At 44.5% G+C, this 23370-nt stretch overlaps 1 protein-coding gene across 1 annotated transcript in view; it reads left to right on the plus strand.

Annotated features, from left to right (window-relative positions):
- The first annotated feature begins 236 nt into the window (after positions 1-236).
- The window catches only part of TACC1 (transforming acidic coiled-coil containing protein 1), a 42293-nt gene continuing 19159 nt past the window's right edge, over positions 237-23370 (plus strand). Inside the window, exons 1-6 of the mRNA XM_029285995.1 lie at positions 237-359; positions 426-466; positions 4449-4555; positions 17491-18577; positions 19524-19559; positions 21888-22000. Of these exons, the coding sequence (XP_029141828.1) occupies positions 237-359; positions 426-466; positions 4449-4555; positions 17491-18577; positions 19524-19559; positions 21888-22000 (1507 nt within the window). The remainder of the gene's footprint in view (positions 360-425; positions 467-4448; positions 4556-17490; positions 18578-19523; positions 19560-21887; positions 22001-23370) is intronic.

Genomic DNA, 23370 nt, shown 5'->3' on the forward strand with positions numbered 1-23370 from the left:
TGCGCCCGGAGCAGGGCGCGTTGCGAGCACCCCTTGCGCGCCTCCGCGGAAAGGCAGCAACCGGCGCTCCTGCTCCGGGGGAGGAAGCGGCGGCGAGGCGAGGCGGGGCGGAGGAAGGCGGGGAGAAGAAGCGATGGCTCACGGCTGACCGCATCCGCGCCGGCTCGGCTGGGCTCGCTCCGAAATCCCGGCGCTTCCCCTGGCCGCCCAACCTCTCCATCTCGACGGCGGCCCCCATGGCCTTCAGCCCCTCCTGGCAGCTGCTCTCGCCCGTGCAGTGGGCCAAGTGGACCTGGTCGGCCGTGCGAGGCGGCGGCCAGGGCGGCCCCGCGGACCCCCAGCCGGAGGATGACCTCGAGGCGGCCGCTGCCGCCGCCGGGGAGGAGAGCGGCCCGGCGCCCGGCCAGGCGGAGGACGCGGAGGAGGAGACGGCGGCGCAGGCGGAGACCAAGTCGCTGAGTCTCAGGCAAGCCGGGGCAGCGCGGAGCGGCCGCTGGGGGCCCCTTTCACACGTTCCGCCCAGGCAGACTCGAGTCGGCCTCCGAGGGCTCGCGGGTCAGCCCGGGGGAGGGGGGCGCTGGATGGGGCCGGGGGCGCTTGCGAGCGCACAGGCGCTTTGGCACCTCCGGGCGCACCTGGAGATTTCCGTGGGGCCGCCGCTTTCCGTTGGGTCGGCTCGCGCGTCTGGGGATGGCGTGTGAAAGGGAAACTCTGACCCGAGCCCGGGCGGCTCTGGCAGCGAAACGAGGGGGTTGGTTGGCTAACGTGGGCAAAGGACACGCGTGTCTCTGCGCGTCTCGCCTCTGTCTCGGCGGGCTCCTCCAGAGGGAGAGTGGGGGGGCCCTGGGTGTGCACGTGCCTGGCTTTTTCTACCCTGGCAACTGTCGGGACACAACCGGCTAAACCGTAAACCACGATTGAAAAGCCACCGTGGTGGTTAAGCCCAAAGAAGCAAGTCACGCTGTGGCGCAATAGGGTGGCCTATTCCGCATCGCGCGCTGAAGCAGAAAGCTGCCCGTTTTGCTGTCGTTTAGCCGTTAACCATGATTTATGACTTAGCCTTTACTCTGGCCGCATCTGGACATCAGCCTCCACTTGAGTCCTTGGGCTGGGAATGTGTCACCAAAGGCTCTGCTGTGATTGAAGCGCATCAGGATGTCAAATGTGCTCTGGGCATTCCCAAATATGCTGGGAAGCTTTATCCTGCAGCCTGGACATGTTCCCGCTGTGCTTTATCTTAGGGGTCAGCGGCTGACCCAGAGGCTGAAGCCACATTGGGACTAGCTGTCTCCTTCAGAGGGTGGGTGTTTGTTCTCAGTCTTCCTGGTCCTGCTCAGAACAGCTGCCTTGGAAGCTCTAATGATGGGTCATTCACACACACACACACACACACACACACACACACACACACACACAGAGGCGCATCCAGGCTGCCACGTAATCTCTGAAACGGCTTTAATTGAGTCCAGAAGTAAATTCTAGAGAGAGAGAGTGACTGTTTTTCCTCCAGTGCCCTCTGCTCCTTGGATCTTCCACCTGGGAGCCAAATTTTGCCTTTTCAATGCTGCCATTTGGGCGGCAGAGAGTCGATTCCTCCATCGGTCTTTGCCCTCCCTAGTAGTCATCTAGAGCAGTGTTTCTCAACCTTGACAATTTTAAGGCATGTGGACTTCAACTCCCAGAATTCCACAGCCAGCAATGCTGGCTGTGGAATTCTGGGAGTTGAAGTCCACATGCCTTAAAATTGTCAAGGTTGAGAACCACTGATCTAGAGCAAGATGCCCTTAGCGTTCTAGAGCGATGCCACAGGGGATAAGCCTTTAGAAGGGTGCAGCTGTCTGAAGCCTTTGATTGCAGCCTTGAGTCAAAGCCTTTCCCACCAAGTTAGCAGGTGCAATGGGAGAAGAGGAGGGACCATCCCATTTAAGATGTTCTGATTCTTGCATGGAGCAGGTGTTTGGACACGATGGGCCCAACGAGACAGCGATTCCATAACACGCTTTAATTTTAATTAAGTGGAAAGTTTTGGCCTATATAGCATATTGCAGTGATGGCGAACCTTTTAGAGACTGAGTGCCCAAAACCCGGCCTTGCCCTGCCCCCCGCCCACCCTGCCTCTGCTCCCCACCCGCCCACAGGGCCACCCACCGCCTCCACAACCCGCCGCAGATCACCCAGGTGGCCCAGCAGTGCCATGGCAGCCCCCTCCACCTGTGCCCCTCAGCATCAACTGTGCGAGACGGGGCGCGACGGCAGAGTCTTGTCCCCGCTGCCCAGCTGCCATATCCTTGGCTGTGCTGCTCTGCGTGGGCTGCCCTCGAGGGCGACTCTCTTCCTGGGGGGCTGCTGGTGAGGGGGCCATGGGGGGAGGTGGGACTGTGGCAACGGCACGGGTGCCAACAGAGAGGGCTCTGAGTGCCGCCTCTGGCACACGTGCCATAGATTCGCCACCACTGCTATAGAATGTCCACAGTGGATACGAGTTAAATATAAGTTCCAAACCAAAACCAAAACCCCAAACCAGCATCAAAATGAAACTCAGATGACAAGCTCTCGTATCACTGTAGTGGTGAAGAAACTCCGTCTTTAGCATCCTCCCAAATAAGTAGATTTTTTAAGGTTGGCATTTTTATCTCGGCTGAGAGAGGTTATTTCAAAGAGCAGAAAAGAAGCACCTCCTTGCTTCTTGGAACTGGGATCCTGCCAACAATTTCTCCTGGGACAATAAAATTGGTTGTCTTGATTCAAGCAGAAGAATGTGATCCCATATATAGCTCAGTGCCAAGTCAGGTTGGGCTGTAATGGTTCATGGTGGCCTTTTGAATGGCACCTGGAAATTAATTAGAAGAGCCAGTGCAATGCGCTCCTGGTGACCTCTTATCAGGGCCTTAAGTAGCTAGCATCCACAGGGAACCTGGTTAATAACTGGATGAAGCAGTAAGTTTATACTAGAGTGTAGTAATAATGATTAGTTTTGAATAGAATTGGATTATTGTGTGTTTATTTCCTGGATTAGCTCTGGGAAGTCCTGGGGGGGGGGAGGGGGGAAAGGGATAGGTTTGTATTGTAGATTTATATGTATTGTAGATTTTTTAAGGAGGTGTCCGGTGGGTACCCGAACTGCACCAGATGGGATGGTTGAGAGAGGAAGGGAGGTAGGAGAGAAGGGAGGAAGGAGGAGAGGTGGTAGGATTGGGAGGAGGAAGGTGTGGTAAGTGAAAGAGGGGAGTGCAGGGGGGGGGGAACACCGGACACTTCCGTGAATGTATTGATTAGTGTTATTTTTTTGGTTGATATTGTGATAAAAGATTTATGTTTTTGTTTTTAATTGAAAAATCAATAAAAAATTTAAACTAAAAAAAAAATAATTGGATGAAGCATGCACCGGAGGGGGGGGGGAATTTAATTGCTTTCTGCTGCTGTGGTCCTTGAGCTTGCTGAAGGAGCCAAAACAACTTCCTTGGGACAACCACAGGGAAGGAAACGCACACCCAGGAATGCTACTACAATGCTGCTGTTCAAATAGGCAAAACACCGAAAGCCACAAATTCATGTTTGCTCACACCCGTAGAAGACTTATTTCCTTGTTCTTCAACGGAGAGCCCGTGAGAAGCCACGTGCCTGGTATTTCCCTTGTTTCCAACTTGCCCGTGCTTTTTAGATTATTTAAAATAAAAACCAGTTGAAAGACCCACGTGTGTTCTGGAGCAAAGCGCCCACCTTCAGTATTATCTGAATTTCCTACGGTGCCAGTGAATCCATGTTAATTTCAGAGGCATTTTTTCAAGCTGGCTCACTCCAGCTCACTGCTCTGTTTGAAAGGATGCCCAGAAGAAGAAAAAAAGGGACAGGTAAGTGAAGGTGGTAGATAATACCTGAAAGTCAGGGTTATCTGAGGAATGCATAACATGGTGTCCACCACCGTGCAATCAAACCCTCTTATCTTTTTTTATATGCATCATAAGTAAGTGTGCAGTTTCTTTCTTCAACCCGTCTTTCAAAACAGTTCTTCACTAATAAAAGAAAATTATGTATTGCGCAGAACTAGATAGGATAACTAAAAGATTAAAAAATCAGGAAGAAACAGAATTCTATCGAATATGGAATAAATTTTATAGATGGAGGGGGAAAAAAATGGAGGTCACAAATAAAGAGATAAGACAGAGACCAGAAATGTATAGTTTGTATATAGATATATTATATGTAATTAATGTACAATATGGACTTGAGATGTCGGTCAAAGACGATTTACCATGTTCGATGTTTTTAATCCTTTTTTTTTCCTTTGTACTCCATAAAAACTTATTTTAAAAAAAACAGTTCTTCATAACAAGCTGGAAAGGTTGCTTTGATTAGTTGGAGGAAGTAATTTTTTTTTCCTCTCCTTCCTTCCTTCCTTCCTTCCTTCCTTCCTTCCTTCCTTCCTTCCTTCCTTCCTTCCTGTGCAGTTCGGATTCAGAAGGCAATTTTGGGACTCCTGAGGCAGAGACACCAGTCCATTCCTTGGGAAAAGAGTTGGAAGAACTGGATCTGGAACTGGAGGTCGGATCCCAAGGTAATCTGCTAAGCCTTACTTTTCCTTCCTTTGAGGAAGATGACAGGGCATCTTACACATACTTTTTTTTGTACATCTCTTACACATACTTTTTTTTGTACGACTCATCACTTGGCTGTGTGCATGGTCTAATAGGGACAAAGCTGTGTGTTCATCATATTTTAGCACAAGTAATTCGAGCTGAGCATAGATCTGGGTTTTTTTTTCCCCTATCATATTTTGCTCTGGATGCTCTCCATTTACGACAGCTAGGTAACCAGAAGGACTTGGCTTCAGGAATGTCCTTGCAGAAGTGTGAAATGCTGTTGGGGGTTGGAGTAAGTTGCTGAAAATTGCAGTTTCTATGAATAATAAAAATAAGAAAGGTCAAAAGCAAAATTGCTTGCCCTTCAGGGCTGGAAACCTTTGATAAACAGACTGTCGCTTTTTATTAAGCTTTGGAACCTCAAGTGTTTATTATGTTACGTTGGGTGTTCAGATCCTAGATTTGTGGCGGTTTGAGCTCTGTTTATATGTAGGCCTTTGGGTTCCTCCTTGGCTCATTTGAACATTTTATAGCAAATATAACGTTTTCTGATGGCAAACTCCTGAGTTCTTGAATTGTTGATAATAACTATGAATAATGGTATAACCCCTTTGTTGATATTCTCACCCGATGCGTTTGCTTGCAAAAATAATGGTGGGGGGAATCTAGTTTTCTAACTGAGAAAAACATGATTTTAGTCCTCAGCTTTAGCAAGCAATATTAGAAAATGTTCATTAGGAAATGATCTCTGTTTTCGTATGTTCACTGCGCCATCTCTCATAATCTGGGTAATACACTGTTAAGTCATTACTCTGCTGCAGTGGTTCTCAACCTGTGGGTCGGGACCCCATTTGGGGTCGATTGACCATTTCACGGGAGTCGCCAAGCAAGGCTGTCCGCCATTTTTTTTGTCCGCCATTTTTTTTCCCCTTTTCCGGCGGGTGCCTTACCTCCCTTGGGCTGGGCCAGCTGGTGGTCGGCCTGCTCCGTCTCTGCCGCTTGCCAGCTACGCCTCGGCCGGCGCAGGGGGCGGAACCACGCATGCGCGGCGCTCCCGGGAAGGGAAAGTCCTCGACTTACAACCGGTTGGGTAGTCCTCGACTTACGACCGGTTTAGTCCTCGGCTTACGACCAGTTTAGTCCTCGACTTATGACCGGTTGGGGTCACGGCATTAAAAAGGTTGAGAACCACTGTTCTGCTGTGATTTCTTTCTGGTGGCTTCTGGTGGTCCTTTCTGCTTCTTTTCTTCAGAAAGGAGAACTGCTTTGTTCTGTTTTTTCTGATAAGGAGACCTTTGAATCATAATCACCTGAGGAATTTGCAGGTCTTCTCTAGGTTGTATTTCCAGAATTCCAGATGTGGAATTAAAGCAGGCTTGATGAACTCTCCCCAGGCCTCTGGGCATGTCCGAAACAGCAGCAGTTGGGTGGGCTGGGCCTTAGAATAAAGCTTGTTTATGGAGCACTGGAAAGCAAAATCGTGAAGAATCTCAAGAAGAGACTGGAACGATGTAAAAAAGATGCTGAGACTCTAGAAAGAGTACAGAGAAGAGTAACAAAGATGATCAGGGGACTGGAGGCTAAAGCATATAAGGAACGGTTGCTGGAATTGGGTATGTCTAGTTTAACGAAGAGAAGGACGAGGGGGGACATGATAGCCGTGTTCCAATATCTCAGGGGCTGCCACAAAGAAGAGGCAGTCAAGCTATTCTCCAAAGTGCCTGAAGGCAGGACAAGAAGCAATGGATGGAAACTCATCAAGGAGAGAAGCAACCTAGAACTAAGGAGAAACTTCCTGACAGTGAGAACAATTAACCAGTGGAACAACCTGCCTCCAGAAGCGGTGAATGCTCCAACACTGGAAGTTTTTAAGAAGAGACTGGACAGCCATTTGTCCGAAATGGTGTAGGGTTTCCTGCCTGAGCAGGGGGTTGGACTCGATGACCTCCAAGGTCCCTTCCAACTTTTTTATTATTATTATTATTATTATTATTATTATTATTATTATTATTATTATTATTATTATTATTATTATTATTATTATTATTATTATTATTATTAAGGTCTCCTGCTAGAAGACTAGAAGACCTCCAAGGTCCTTCCCAATCTTTTTATTCCATGTTCCATCTGCTTTGTACGAGCCCATAAGTAACATGGAATAACCTTCCTTTGTTGCTGGATGTGAGAATTTGTAATGGTTGACCGAAAGAGATACCCGCCCAGCTTTCTCCCTAGAGAATCTTCTGGAGATCTTCAGGGTGCCCAGATGTCATTCCTCTGGATGAATGTGTGTGAAGATCAGAAAGATGGACCTACGAACGATGGATATTACTTTGCATCCTGCTGACAAAGTAGCCCTTAGTTTTTGGATGCAGTGCACGTGCGGGCAAACTGCTTCTCGCCAGGATAAACACACCTCACACATAGTCTAGGCGAGTTGGGGAGAGGGATGTGTGTGTCTCGAAGGAACGTGACAGCTCCCTTTGTCATTGTGGAGGAAGCGGATCCTTGTGGTTTTTGGGCTTCGCAAAACAACCAGGCGGTTCTGGGGGGGATATCTTTATTTAGCACAGTTGCTGCAGGGAGGGTTACAACAGAGGGACCCGAGGCTCTTGTGGGTTTCCAGTATTGCCCTACTATTTTGCCCCTGATGGAATTCTCATTTCTCTCTCCTAAATCCTTTTTTTTCCCCTCCTCCTCTTCCTTTTGCGAGCATGAAATTTGTATTACAAAGAGAGAAACAGTGGGGAATCTCTCACTGCTGATTTTGAGGCTTTGCAGGGCTATAAATTAGATTGCGGAGTTAAAAAAACCCAGCAACACTCTGGCAGAATAAAATGGCAAACCATTTCCCTATTTTTGCCACAAATTAGAGGTAGTAAAAATCTGTATCTTGCAAAGGGGGAAGGGAGGAGCTTCCCTCTTTGAATGTGTGCCTGGCTGTCTCCTAATCAGCCTTCTGAAAAGATCAAGGGCATGATGAGTGCAGAATCCTGCCTTGCGAATCCATCCTAGTCTCTAGGTAACCGAACAAAACCTTTGCAAAGATGATACAGTAGCTTTTTTATATATTGCAGTTACCTTGTGGTGGAATGTCAGGTATAATCATACTGTTACTGTTTTATTATTGAATACTATAAAGACAAAAAAATATCTGAAAAACACGGCTTGAAGCTTAACGCCTCAAAAACCAAGATCATGGTCGTCAGAAAACAACCCGTTAATTTACCACCAATAAATTCAGAAGGAATACCACTAGAAAAAGTTGAAAAGATCACACACCTCGGTTCCAATTTACATGAAAGCTGGGACATGACCGTGGAAGTAAAGACAAGGATAGAGAAAGCTCGAACAGAGAGAAGCAACCTGGAATTAAGGAGAAACTTCCTAACAGGGAGGACAATTAACCAGTGGAACAGAAATGGTGGGCGCTTCATCGCTGGAGGTTTTTAAGAAGAGGCTGGACAGTCACTTGTCTAAAATGCTATAGGTTCTCCTGCTTGAGCAGGGGGCTGGACTAGAAGACCTCCAAGGCCCCTTCCAACTCTATTTTATCTAAAGGAGGGACAAACTGCTGACAGTGTCAGTTGGGAGCTTCCTAATCTGGCCTTTATTTTGTAAGAGAGTTCATTCAAGAGTAACAGGATGCTAAGGGATCATGGCCTTGTAAGGCTATCTTTCTTGCTTTATTTTATGAAAATACATACAAAATACACACATAGTCCCTGTAGGCCAGTGGTGGCGAACCTACGGCACGGGTGCCAGAGGCGGCACTCAGAGCCCTCTCTGCGGGCACGCATGCCGTCGCCCCAGTCCTAGGCCTTCAGCTGGGTTTTATAAAATCTTTTCGCTTTAGGCCTCCGCCGCCATGTACACACAAAAAAAAGGTTCAATCAATCAGTCAATTTCAACTTCTCGTGGGAAAAAAAAGATCTTGCAAAGTTGGAGTTGATTGATTGAACTTTTTAGTCCCACCCAGTCTGGTGTTACCACCGCAGCCACGCCCACCCAATGGGCCACACCCACCCGGCACCCGACGATACATAAGTGGGTTTTGGGTTGCAGTTTGGGCACTCGGTCTCTCAAAGGTTCGCCATCACTGCTGTAGGCTATAGCAGCATCTTTGTCCCCAAGATGCTGCCTCAGGAGATGAACTAAATGTCCTGGGTGATTGTTACAGAAGATTGATTATTTTAGATCCCTCGGGCAACCTGTGCCAAGAATGTACTCTCCAAGCAGTGGCATTTCAAGCTGGGCTGCCATTAATGATGTTGGCGCCTCTCCAAATTCTTCCCGTCTCCCTGTCTCTGTCTCTCTTTCTCTCTCCTCCTCCTCCTCCAATTGTCCATGCTCGGAAAAATTATGCCAAGGTAATTTGCTTGCACCGTGTAAGCAGTTTTGGCTAGGCTGAGTCACACTATTGCAGCAAGACTGGGAAAGTCATAGATTTGATGACAGCTCTGCAGAGGGAGCCAGGATGGTAAACAAAAAACGCTGCCAAAGGCCACAGGACTCACTTGGTTTCCTTAACATTCAGCAGCTGTAACCACCTGCTTGAATTTCGAATTTCTTGGCAACTGCCAGAGAAATTGCCGTTTATATAAAAGAGGCAAAATGAGATCCTCATTTATTCCGCTCAGCTTTTGGATGCTAATTGCTCGTTCCAAGAAGGGGGGGGGCTTACATGGGAGAACAGCTTGCCTTCTGAGGTTGTGGGTACTTCATCACTGGAGGCTTTTAAGAAGAGACTGGATGGCCACTGGTCGGGAATGGTAGAGGGTCTCTTGTTTGAGCAGGGGGCTGGACTAGAAGACCTCCAAGGTCCCTTCCAGCTCGGTTCTGATTGATTGAAGTTAAGTTCTAAACAAACTGGCTCAATTCCCAGAAAGCAAAGGAATACGTTTTGTGCAAAACACACCAATTTATGCAAGTTTGCCTGCTGACAATGAGCTAAAATGCTGCAAATGCAGTAACCAGGACATGCTTTCCTTGAAGGATAGGTTTTCTTAAAAGTTTATTTGATTGCAAGCCATCCAGAGCCACCTAAACGTAAGACGGGTGTGGCTGTATAAATCAAATAGACAAATAAAACAAAGAAGAGGCCACTCCCTAGAGATTTGATAAATTGTCTCTGAACCTTTTTAGGAACGCCTCCCGCACGATACTTGAAGCCTGGCGTATCTCTCCAGATTTTTAAATTATTTCGTGTCTTTGTTAGGCAATTTGAATGTGTCTGATTCTGGTGCTAAATAAAAGCAGGATGTTCGGCCATCAAGAATAATTTTCTGGATATTGTTCCATAAACACTTAATTAAGAATTCTTCCAGAGGTGGGGCTTACTATCCAGTTGCTCAGCCTCACTCACAGATAACCAAGGACTTCCACGGGATGCATCAGTGGAAGAATTATGAAAACTCATCTATTCTCACTGTCTCAAACATTCATTGGGGAAAAGAAATCAACTGATGTGGAAAAGGGAGAAGGTTTAGAAATGAATAGGAATCATTTCCTGGATTGAAACAGTTCCATAAAAAGCCACACAGGTAGGAATTCATCATGAGAGGTTAACATGTACTCAGTTGTCCACATGAAGTGGACAACTGGGGTCAATTCCACTTTTTAATAACTAGTTTGCAATTGTTTTCATAAGCTTCTGTGTGTAGATTCACAATCTACTATCTGCACATAATGCTAAATTCATTGCCCAGCATCCATCCATGCTGGTATCTTTTATTATTATTATTATTATTATTGCTTATATTTATATCCCGCCCTTCTCCTTGCGGACTCTCTTCCTACCTCTCTTCCAGGCTTCCTACCTCACTATGTTTTTAAGATTACTTTTATTTCTTTTTATAAACTCAGCTAATTGGCAAAAAAACATTGTTTTTATTGCTAAGAATGCCCCCCTAGGTGCCCTTTAAAAATCATAATAGTGAACGCCGGCAGACCAGTTCTTTATGTTTGAATTTGCTTTCTCTGTTTTGAACAAAATGAAGAGTGATACCAAACATCCAGAAGAGCTGACTGTTGAAGATTGGATGACCTGAAATGGGATATGATGCCAACTTTTAGCATTTGGAGGGAGAAAAGCTCTTTTTTCTGCCTTCCTTTGTTTTTGGCATGAATGCAAATCCATTATTCTCTATCTGCTGACCAGCAGAATTGACTTTGCTGCAGAGTAACAGTCCTGTATCTGTCTATTCTCAGAAGCACTCCATTGAATTCTTCCAGACTGACTTCTGGACAGATTGGAGCAGATGGTGGATGGCACTGTATTAATGCAACATTACACAAAATGCATTAGATAAGAGCAAATAATGTGGAAAATTATCTTGGTGTGCAAGGCATGGGTTGATGGTGAGGCCCTTGTGATGGACATACACGCAGCTGTTAGATTTTGGGAAGGAAGAACCTTGATTTATGGCCACAAAATTTTCTGTTGCTAAGTGAGGCAGTTGTTCAGTGAACTTTGCTCCATTTTATGACCTTTCTTGCCACAGTTGTTAAGTGAATCACCGCAGTTGTTAAATTAATAACATGCTTGGTTAAGTGAATCTGGCTTCCCCATTGACTTTGCTCTCCAGAAGTTCACAAAAGGGGACCACGTGACCCCAGGACACTGCAACCTTCATAAGTACAAGTCAGTTGCCAAGCATCTGAATTTTGATTACGTGACCCTGGGGATGCTACAACGGTCGTAAGTGTAAAAAAAAGGGTCATAAAATCACTTTTTTCCATGCCGTTGTAACTCCAAACACTAAATGAACTCTTGTAAGCCGAGGTTTGTATTGGTTTTTATTCCAAAATCTTTCGTTGCCTGGAGGGGTGGGATGAAGGAAACCTTGCACGAAATAGTTCTGCTGGGTCCTTATTGCTGTGTCATAACAAGTTTTTCTGGTCTTTCAGAAGCTTTTGCTAAATGCCAGAATATTTCAGGAATGACCCCTCCTCCTCTTACATCTTGCTAATTCCCTGTAGAAGATCCCTCCTTGCTTCCCGCTCTGGGGAAGAGGGAGTTTTAAGACTGCAAGGGAATTTAAAGTATGCAGCCAACTCCCTGTCGCCGCCGTGCCTTTCTGAGTCTGCTGTGCTAGAAGTTGGTTTGTTTGGTGTGTTTTTTTTCTAATAAGGGAGTTGAAGTTTTTGGAGGCTGGCAAAGCCGGGCATGAAGTTGAGGCTCTGTAACTCCTCAAACAAGAGTAGGGCAACTTTTTAGGAGAGATTTGGGATGCTGAGCATATGTCGCAGATGGTTCCAGAAAATAATCTATCCCTACTGGACACCTGCCCATTTTCAATTACTGTCACAACACATACCGTATAATGCAGGGGGTCTTCAAACTTGGCCCTTTTATGACTTGTGGACTTCAACTCCCAGAATTCCTCAGCCAGGCAAGGTACAATTTTGTGCTGACTGTTACTTGACCAGATTCTTGTGTGTAGGCTTCAATAAATCATTTATGCTTCAACCTCCGTGAATGGGGCTGATTCTTTGAAGTGACCTTCACTTTTCAGTCAATTAAGAACCATCTTAGAAAGTACAAGGTGGGTGGACCAGGGAGTGTGGAAGGCCTTGAGGAAATGCCCTTGAAGAGATTGGTGTGTGCAGACAGTGTGTAGCTTCTCCTGTACTAGTAGAACTATACTTCTGCTCTTAACGCTTGTAATTTCTCCAATTTCACACAGAGGACCCTGTCTTGTTTTACTCCATCAGGTAAAGGTAAAGGAATCCCTATAGATTTTACTCAGCTAGTCATTGCTAACTATAGGGGGGGGGTACTCATCTCCATGTCAAGGCCATTGAGCCAGACATTTCCACGGTCATGTGGCCAGTATGATGTCATGGAACACTGTTACTTTCCCACTGAAGTGGTACTTATTTATCTAGTTGCATTGGCATGCTTTCAAACTGCTAGGATGCCATGAGCTGGGGCAAGGATCGGAGTTCACCCTATCGTGCGGGTCTTGGGTCTCAAATTTCGGTTGCCAGCTTTCCAGCCAACAAGCCCAGTGCCTTAACCGTTGAGCGCAGGAAGAGAATATGGCAAAAAATGTGCTAGTTTTCCCAGGCTGAGCCTCACAGCTGCCATTTCAGTGACATGTTGGGGATATATCCCCAAAGGGACGGGTGGGGTACATGTGATTAGATTCTATTACTATTTAAATTGTATTAAAATGAAAGATTGTAGCCAGGATGGCTCCTGTCTGTGTTTGTGGGCTGTCTACTCATTGCAGTTTGCTAGCAACTTTTGAAGACCCTTGGGAACCCTACTCCAGGGTCGGTGTGGAGCCTGGAGGTGCAGCAGTCTCCTGTTGTGGACCCTCACAATATGCATGCTGCAAGCTAACTCGCTAAAAAGGGTTACGTAACTACTTTTCATTTGTGAAATGAGATGATTGGAGTTGTTCAGCCTTTGGGTGTTGCCAAGGGCCTGTCAGCTTGCCCTTGACAGATTTATTTGGACACCTGCTTGGATGCTACACACCCTGAGATTCTTCCTTAACAGAGGAATGGAAGAGGCAGAAGCATGAAGCTTGGTGGGGTTGACAGGTGTCTTCCTGTAGCTCTAAAAGGGGCTCAGCATTTCAGAACTTCAACACACCCTTCATAATCACACGGGAGATCTTCTTTACCTCCCCGCCCCAGCCTTAATCTAAAAATAAAAGAAGCTTGGGAAAAAACAGTGAGGATTGGAAGCGGTCCAAGCAGGTTCTAAAATCTGGCCATAATCAGGAAGTTGTCGTACTTTCCTTGGTGCAGGAATCAGCTCCTTTGTGGCCATAATAGCTGGATACCCCCAGTGGCATCCTAGACATGGTCTAGAGTTCTCAAGCAAAAAAATGGTTTTACCAGATGTATTGACCTATTTATTTTAGGAATTCTAGTGCAGAATTCTTTCATCTGGATGAACCTTGACTGTCATACTATAATTCCCATCTTCACCAGGTTGAGATGGCTTCTGTAGATACTTTGGAAGAACTGATGGCTGAACTGATGGCTGTTTCATGCTCGCACACGTTTTTAAAACCAAATCTCAGAAACCAAACGGTCTCCTTTTCCTGATAGCAAATTAAAATTAAAAGTAAGTTGAAAGTGGGATTCAAGTAAATGCTGTAGCAAATGAAGGTGAAGTTCAAAAAAACCCCCCATTGTTTTAATGGTTGATTTTTAAAATGTAATTTTTTAAAAAAATTCTGAAGTGAAAAATTTCACTGGTTTTTCTTGACACAATGTGGAACATTTCATAATGTTTCAAGGTGAAAGTTGAATCTGTGGGTTTAAACATCTATTTCTTAACATCCTGCTATGGAGAGATAATTGAAACAAGGAGAATTCAAGATTTGACTTGCTGCAATATTATTGGGATTAAGGAAAGCACTTAAAACCCAGTTATCTCAACGGGCTTCTGAGAGGGATTTTCCTTGCATCAGCATATATAATTATATGGGATTATGATTCCTTGACCTAGAAATAGAGTATTTTATTATGAATATCATTTATTGTTGGCTATTTTTTTGCTGTTTTAATTTTGTTTACCTACTATAATAAGGTTTTGTCTGAGACTCCTTAACTGTAGCCCAGTTTCTTTACCACACCAGTTTTCATGAGACTCATCAGATGAAATGTTCTAATGGAGAAACTCTCTCACTTTCGGTCTTGGTGTGTGTGTGTGTGTGTTTTCTGTGGGAGGGAAGTATCTGCCTCACACAAGAGGGGGAACCATAGACTCAATAAAGGGAAGATGTAAAATGTTTATGACATTTTGATTGAATGTGGATAGGATGGGACTATGTAGCATTTTTGGATTCAGGTGGAAAAAGGTGTGGAAAACGCGTTAAAATCTAGACGGCTTTTCCAGAGATTGCTCTGCAGCTACAAAGGGCAGCAAAGAATCCATAGAACATAGAATAACAGAGTTGGAAGGGACCTCAGAGATCTTCTAGTCTAACCCCCTGCTCAAGCAGGAGTACCTATACCATTTCAGACAAATGTTGGTCCAGTGATGGAGCACCCACAACTTCTGAAGGCAAGCTGTTCCACTGGTAATTTTTTCTGTCAGGAAATTTTTTCTTAGTTGTATGTTGCTTCTCTTCATGGTTAGTTTCCACCCATAGTTTCTCGTCTTGCCTTTTGGTGCTTTGGAGAACAGATTGACCCCCTCTTCTTTGTGGCAGCTCCTCAAATATTTGAACACTGCTATCATGTCTCCCTGTGTTTCTTTTCATTAGACTAGACATACTTGTCACCGTATGTTTTAGCCTCCAGCCCCCAAATCCAGGAAGATTGGCTTGGCTTAAAGAGCTGTCGAGAGGAGCGATGTGAATTTTCCACTCGTCTGGAACCACATTTCCCCCTTTAAATCTGAAGCATGTGTCAGCCCTGAGATTTAGTGTATGGAATTTTCTGGGTATGAAGATAGCTGTTTCCAAAATACCGCAGAACAAGAGCAGAGAGATTTTTGTGGTAACAAACAAGAGATTTGCATCTTCCCCAATAAACTAAGGGTCAATTAGAAAAATGAGCGCCAATAGGGAAACCTCACCTTGTGCGTTGATAAATGAGGGCTTAAAGTACAGATAGTCCTTGACTTATAACCCATTTGTTTAGTGACTGTTCCAGGTTACAGTGGCACTGGAAAAAGTGACTTATGACTGGTCTTTGAACTTACGGCCTTCGCAGCCTCCCCACAGTCACAGGATTAAAATTTGGGCAGTTGGAAACCACCAAGCATTTATGACTGTTGCAGCATGCCAAGATCAATGTGATCACCATCTGCAATCTTCCTAGCTGGCTTCCGACAAGCAACATTAATGGGGGAAACTGGATTTGCTGAACGACCAAATGATTATTTAACAACTGCAGTGATTCACTTAACAACTATGGCCAAAAGGGTCCTAAAATCATACGCAACTCACTTAAACAATCACCTCACTTAGCAATGGAAATTCTGATCCCGGTTGTGGGTTGTAAATCAAGAGAATACCCGTATTCATATGGTATGCTTGTCTCTACAACTGTATAGTCTAACCCTTTTGTCATGGTAGTAAACTTTCTTACTCTGAATCTTTGGGAATGTCACTAACTGGGCCGTCAGTCACTGTAAGAGCTTGGCAGTTGGTTACTAGACGATTGTTCTATCTCACAGATCATTCTAGATTTTGCTCTGAATTCTGTTTCCATCCTCTCTGAGAATTGTAGGGAAGGGCGTTTTTATTTTTCCACGTCTGTGAGATCTCAGCCAACAATTAACAAGGAGAGGAAGAAATAAGTTCTTAGCATGCCATTCGGGAGCCAAGCGCGATCTTCAGGATGAGATAAAAGAGTATATAGAAAGGTGTGGGTATAAGAAGATTATAGCAGGTTAGAAAAACACACTCTGAGATGGCACATTTGTATCTGAACTGTACTATTGTGGCTCCCACATTTAATAGTCCTCTTATAAAAGACTGATAATTCTTATTAATAATAATAATAATAATAATAATAACAACAACAACAACAACAACAACAACCTCTGCAGAATCAGGAAGCAGACTGTGCTGGAGTCTACTTCTCTGGCTTGGTGACTTTTCTTAGTAGGTGGATTTTTATAATCTTTTATACAGTCCCAACTTGTAGCTTAAAGTGTGACAACACAAATACAGATTGATTGCTGCAGTTCCAGTACAGGGTTGGATGAAAAAGGATTCTGTGTCAGAGGCTAGAGTTTAAAGATATGCCTTGTTTGGAAGCTATTGATCCAGACTCTGGAAAAAGCATAACTGGCCCGACACAAAAATGAGCGGGTTTTAATGTTACCCGCTAGGGTTGGAAAACTTTGAATAAAATTGGCACCTTCCGTGGCATCTGTCAAGACTCTCTGTATAAATGGGGCAGAATATCCTCCCCTGAATGTAACGGTGGTGCTCCTTGCCAGACACTGGGTCCTACAATGATTATCTGTCATTTGAGAGCTTATACAGGAAGAAAAGCAGATTTTTCTCCAACTAACAAATGCCGTGCTTAATTAGATAAATGGCCTAGATCAGTGATGGCGAACCTTTCAGAGACCGAGTGCCCAAACTGCAACCCAAAACCCACTTATGCATCAGCGGGTGCCAGGTGGGTGTGGCCCATTGGGTGGGTGTGGCCCATTGGGTGGGCGTGGCTGCAGTGGTAACGGCAGACTGGGTGGGACTAAAAAGTTCAATCAATTCCAACTTTGCAAGATCCTTTTTTTTTCCGCGAGAAGTTGAAATTGACTGATTGATTGAACCTTTTTTTTTTTTGCACACAGCGGCGGAGGCCTAAAGCAAAAAGGTTTTATAAAACCCAGCTGAAGGCCTAGGACTGGGGCGATGGCGCGCGTGCCCGCAGAGAGGGCTCTGAGTGCCGCCTCTGGCACCCGTGCCGTAGGTTCGCCACCACTGCCCTAGATATTAAATGTCTGTGGAGATTCTCAGTCATCCAGGTGATGGTTGTCCCAAAGGTGCTTTGTCAAAAGATAACTGGACTTTCTTAGTTTTTCCTTGAAGAAACTTCATCCAAGGAGTTCTGAACTGAAGGAGCTTCTTGGATGAGAAGCGAAACATCCTCAAGGGAAAAATAAAGTCCAGTTGCCGTTTGAAAAAACACCTTTGGGTCTAGATATTAATATACACAACACTGATTTCATACGTATGAACCAACGTATTTTAAAATGTAATTTGTAACTTAGTTTATAAATTCTTGAATCTTTTATACCTTACAAAATTGACCACACGTCTCCATATTACGTGTGAATTATTATTATTATGCGTTCTTTCCATACAGCTGCTATCCTTGTATTTTATGCCATATGCTAAATAAAATACTGTTGAACTGCTGATTTTCTTTTCTATAGGAAACATATCTTAATCACCTCTCTGTTTCTCTCTCCTCCGTGCAGCATCTCTAGAAGATCAGTTTGTCTCCAAAGAGTTGGAGGAGACATCAGCTTTGGCAGAGGATGAATTACAGACTGACTCAGCAATCGTGGAAGCCAGTGCTCCATTTACATCAAAAGCCCACCTTGGAATTGATCAGGGTTCATCCCTGTCTTCTTCTGCATTAGATGCTACACCATCTACGGAGGAGAATATTGGTTCAGCGAGACTCAATCCAGACCATACTTCAGACACACTATTCCAAGAGGAGCAAAGGGAAATTTTGAAGGAAAGCCAAGTGACGCCCGTCCGGGAACCTTCAGAGGTCAAGTCAAGTGTTGAGAACATTGCAAATAACAAAAGCAAGCTCCCCAGGGCAAAACCAATTGCTCTTCAAAAAAAGATGGGGGGACAGACTCCCGAGACTGAAGTGACCACAGAAAGCCCCCCTATTCCCAAAGCTACCTACCGCTTTGATCCAGAGGAATACGACGAGACCGTGAACCCATTTACGATGGGAGGCTCCAAATGTCCAAACTCGCCCCCGGCATCTCAGCCAGGTGCTGATCTTCCAAATAGTGACCCTAAGCATCCCAGCTCAGCAGGAGCTGGAGATTGCAAGACCCGGGCCCTGAAACTAGAGTTTGATTTTGCCGAAGGAGCGGAAAACGTTGAGCCCAAGAAGCTTCCAACAAGAAAAATGGGAAAGAGGCCTACCAGTAAGTTGTCTCCTAAGAGACAAAGAGGACCTACCACCCGGCCTGTTGTAGGTCCTGAGGATGGAGAGAAGACCACAGCTCCTGATGCTTCAGTGGCACCTCTTACCAAGGCTACTGCGGACACCAGCCAGTGGGATGATCCTGCCTTTAACCCTTTTGCGAGCAGTTCTTCTTTGCAGGATTCTCCCACACTCCCAAAACGTTCCTGTCATCTGGACATGACAGATCCTTTCAAGACGAGCAGCAAGACCTTGTCCACTGTAGGAGCCGATTCTTGTCCTTCCGCAGAGAACAGTCTCAATGAGATCTTGGAGTCGCAAGCCCGAGAGGCTGCGGGGGATGATTTGAAGACAAGCTCGGTCCCTCCGAGCTCCAGGTCACGGCTGATAACGTGAGTGATAAGGGGTCTCAGCAGGGGAGGAAAGAGGAATACTTGAGGCTGGTGAGGATCTAAGTAGGATTTTATCTCCTCCAGGTTGCAAGTAACTTCAACCATTGCAACTTATGGGGCTTGCTCTGAGCGTAAGGTTGTTGTTGTGCACACGGACCAAGTCCTATGTGGGACAACAACCTTGCCCACTTCGTATCATTGTGCTCTATCCCCTCCCAGATATGTGTACGTTCCCCAATCAACAAGCGTTCCCTTCTCTTGACATTCCGTACCAAGCCAAACTCTTTGGGCTGAGGAATTCTGGGAGTTGAAGTCCACAAGTCAGAAAAGGGCCAAGTTTGAAGACCCCTGGTATAGACTATATGGAAAGGGCTGGATTCATCTTCTGCCTCTATAATCAAAACTCCGTGCCCCCAGTTCACTGGTCTGATTTTAAGATTTGCCTAAATTATTCACACTGCACGCTGCATTCAGTTTTGTATGCTTGCAGTTGGGGGGTTGCTAATAAGATGGAGGCCAAGCTACCATATCAGAATCCTAAAGCTTCCAGTCATCTAGCCACTGGCATCTTCTGCAGCCCCGTTTCTGCTTCCTGGGACCTCCTTGGCCTTTGAGCCAAGAGTTTTACAGCCATTAACAAGTGGCTTTGTGCTATTTACAATGAAAGCTGAGGTTCTCGGAGACTTTAATTCCATCTGATGTTTCATGCAGAACTGCGACATTTAGATACGGCTCTTGTAATAAGCTGTGACGCTTCTTTTGAGGTCTCTGCTCCTAGTCCTAAATACGTCAAGTTCTCTTCCTAGCGTATTTCCAGAGGACCAAGAAGCATTTATTCAATAGGATAACACCGTATATATCTGGATCTTTCATGTATATTTTCTCCTTCCCTTCCATCTCTCTCCCTCTGCTTGTCTTTCTTGTCTGTTTATTTCTGGTGCCTCAGGACTTCAGAACAAGTGAAATTTCTCTGTTTTCTGTTGTAAGTAATTTTCTCTCCCCTTTTCTTTTCTTCATTCCTTTTCTGGAAGGTTTTGGTATTCTCTCTCTTTCTCCTCTCTCCTACTCTCAGTTGCATGTTGCTTTTTTCCCCCCCTCGTTTTAAAAAAAATAAATAAATGAGTGTGTTGTCCTTGGCCTCCATTTAAAAGGCACGATTTTAATCTGGCAGCTTTGCTTCCCAGGGGAACAAGTACAGAGAGATGACGATGCTTGCTGTTGATGGCACTGCGATCTTTGATAGCAGTAATAACGTTTGATTTGATCTGATTTGATCTGCTGTTGATGGCATGCTTATTTGCAGTGGATGTTTTTGTGCCTGCAAAATTATCCCGGCTTGTAGTGTGCCCTTGCAGTCTCCCAACTGAGGGTTAATCTCTGGCAACCCAATTTCAGATTGCTGTCAAGAAAATGATATGGATGTGCCCATGAGGTCAAGCTCAATTGTCAAAAAAATTGCAGTGGCTTTTTCAGGATGGGTGGTGATGAATAGAATATAGAATATAGAATATAGAATATAGAATATAGAATATAGAATATAGAATATAGAATAGAACATAGAATAGAATATAGAATAGAATATAGAATAGAATAGACTAAGGAATAGGATAAGGAATGGAATAGAATAGAATAGAATAGAATAGAATAAGGAATAGAATAGAATAAGGAATAGAATAAGGAATAGAATAGAATAGAATAGAATAAGGAATAGAATAAGGAATAGAATAAGGAATAGAATAGAATAGAATAGAATAGAATAGAATAGAATAGAATAAGGAATAGAATAAGGAACAGAATAAGGAATAGAATAGAATAAGGAATAGAATAGAATAGAATAAGGAATAAAATAAGGAATAGAATAGAATAGAATAGAATAGAATAGAATAGAATAGAATAGAATAGAATAGAATAGAATAGAATAGAATAGAATAGGAATTCTTTATTGGCCAAACACAATTCTTTATATGCCACGTGTGAGTGGACACACAAGGAATTTGTCTCTGGTGCATAAGCTCTCGGTGTACATACAAACAACAAAGTAATAGGTTATAGATCATAAATCATAGTTACAATCATTAATCATAAGATACAAACAACAAGGGATAAATCGTAAGATACCAATAGGAGAAGGTAGTAGGAAAGATGAGAAGATGAGAAGGGACGGGAAATGAGAAGATGAGAAGGATAATAGCTATACGGCCTACTACATGGGTAAATATCTTTAGGCATAAGACAGTGTTGTGGAATTAGGTGTTGAGCAGAGGGATGGCATGGGGGGAAAAACTGTCTTTGTGTCTAGTTGTTTTGGCATGCAATGCCCTATCGCTGTGTCCTGAGGGGAGGAATTGAAACAGTTTATGTCCAGGATGTGAGGGGTCTGTAGATACCCAACAACCAATCTTGATCACTCTTCAAAAACTAAGCAGGATCAGATTTGGTTTATTATTAGATAGGACCCTCTAGAACAGACATGTCAAACTCACGACGTCACGTGACGTCGCCCAACATATCAGAGCTTTTTTGCCATTGCCGGCAATGGGGTGGGCGTAGTTTCCCGATGACGCATCCAGCCTGCAGGCCTGCAGTTTGACACCCCTGCTCTAGAAAGTATAGGGCTTCTGGCCTAGACTTGGGAGTGGAGGCTAGAACCCCTATTCCAGAGAAGGCAATAACAAGCATCTCCTCTATTGCTGTTGAAAAAAACCTGCATGGATGTGTTCATGTAACTACCACAAGTCTGGCCTCCAGCTCCTTTAGCTGATCCTCAAGAATTTGCAGGATTGTCAACACCTCTTTAGATGAAACAAAGATCTCTAGATTATCTCCCAGGTGCAACACAAGATTGGGAGATTGGGGGCTCTTGGAACTGGGGGAGAGTCAGCCCATTCTTGTCTCAAGAGCCTGTGTTGCAATCACACGAGTGGGGGGACACTGCAGCAGCTGTAAATGGAAGGACCAGCTGTAAGTCACTTTTGTTTCCCCCAGCAGCGTCATAACTTTGAATGATGGCTAAATAAATGTTCATAAATTGAGAAACTGCCTCTATTCAGTCCTGGGAAAGAGGAAAGGGTGAGAAAAACAAAACCAAACTAACCCTGCTTTGATTTTTTTTTTNGGGGGGGGGGGGGAATGGCTGGTGACTTCCCTTCCCCACTGAACATCAGCAAATTCAGGATTTGCCCTTTATTTTGCTTCAGTTCCCCCCCTCTCTGGCTGTGTGTGTGTGTCTCTTCTCCCTTGCTTGCTCTCCTCTTTCCATGGGAAAACTGCAAAGTCTGACCCTAACGGATGCATCCTTTCTTTTTTACAGGAGTGGCTGCAAGGTGAGAAAGTATGAATCTCATCCCTTGGCCCTGGATGCTTGCTCTCAGGTAAAGGTGTTCAGTTGCTCCCCTTTAGAACATGGCTGTGCTTGTATTGGAGGTGAAGAACCAAAGTATGGTGACTAGTTGTGTGCAGGAGCAGCCAGGAACAAAATTGCCGGCCTCAGAGGTTGGCATCGTAAGTCTTCCCGAAGACGAGATTGGAAGCATCCATCAGTGGCTGGTAGGATGAGTTAGAGAGGCTGGGTTGAAAAACTTAAACCAATTTTCCCAAACTTATTCCTTTATTACCTGAAGCTTCTTATTGGATAGATTTATTCAACTTCAAGGTCTGGTTATTATATGTCCCTTCCTTCAGCACCATTATAACTTTGAATTGTTGCTGAACAAACATGAGGTCATAACATGAGGTCTATCTGAATTGTAAAACAGTATAATTGAATGATAGAACATACTGATTTGGACATTCAATAGTCCTGTGTGATAGGTCTACATCTATATCTGTAGTTATATTGTTTGTTGCAGTCTATGTTATCTTTGCTGGGTTAGATGTTTGAAAACCATTAAAGTAAATTGCAAATTGTTCAAACAGCATTCATTCATTCATTCAATTTTTATTCCACCCACTTCCCCTACAAAGTGAGTCATTAAAGTGAGCATTAAAACTCAACAATCTGAAATGTGGGAAGAGCAAATAATTAAAACAGAGGTTCTTAAACTGAGAGAAATTATCAAAGAGATACTTGGGCATATCCTGGGGGTAATGGAGCAATTTGTAATTTCTTATTTGTGAGTTGAGGATCAAATTTGAGATTGTTGTTGCTGAGATGGTTGCATAAAATAACAGAATCTTGTGTTGTTGTTTGTGGGAATAATGATATTATTGGAGACCAGGAAAAGGGGTAACTGGGTCATATAATTTAAGCCAGTTAAACTTGGTTTAAAAAGATTTTTTTAAAAACCAAGTTTGAAAAGATGGCCAAGTGTTCACCAGCCTTATCGTAGGAGATGACCAGGCTGAATCTGAGGGAGGGGTCAAGCACATCATCAGTCTCAAATCCCTTCGTGCCCACAAGAGATTACGTCCAGCCCACCTTGAATTCTGTTGATTAAATTTCTACACATTTGAACAGCCTTGGTTTCTGATTTCTTGTGCCTGACACTTGTTGGTGTCGTGTATCATGTAAACCAAATTATGGCATTTGCAACAGGAAAAAGAGTGGGGTGGAAACTACATTAAGTCTTCCTTCCAACCCTTGCTGCAGCCAACAGGGGCACCTCCAGATGTGTGAGCTTTAGCTCCACAGAAGTTTCCAGCCCGTATGGCTGTTGCAGAGAATTCTGGGAGTCCCACAGATGGAAGAGTGCTGGGGTTGAGGATGGCTGAGCTTCTGAGATGTAGACTGTCTATGTCAGGGAAGGCAAACCTTTTAGAGACCGAGTGCCCCAAAACTGCCCCAGCCCACCCCC

This window comes from Protobothrops mucrosquamatus, unplaced genomic scaffold (assembly GCF_001527695.2).
Source record: "Protobothrops mucrosquamatus isolate PMUCROS unplaced genomic scaffold, P.Mucros_1.0 scaffold2677, whole genome shotgun sequence".
Lineage (NCBI taxonomy): Eukaryota > Metazoa > Chordata > Lepidosauria > Squamata > Viperidae > Protobothrops > Protobothrops mucrosquamatus.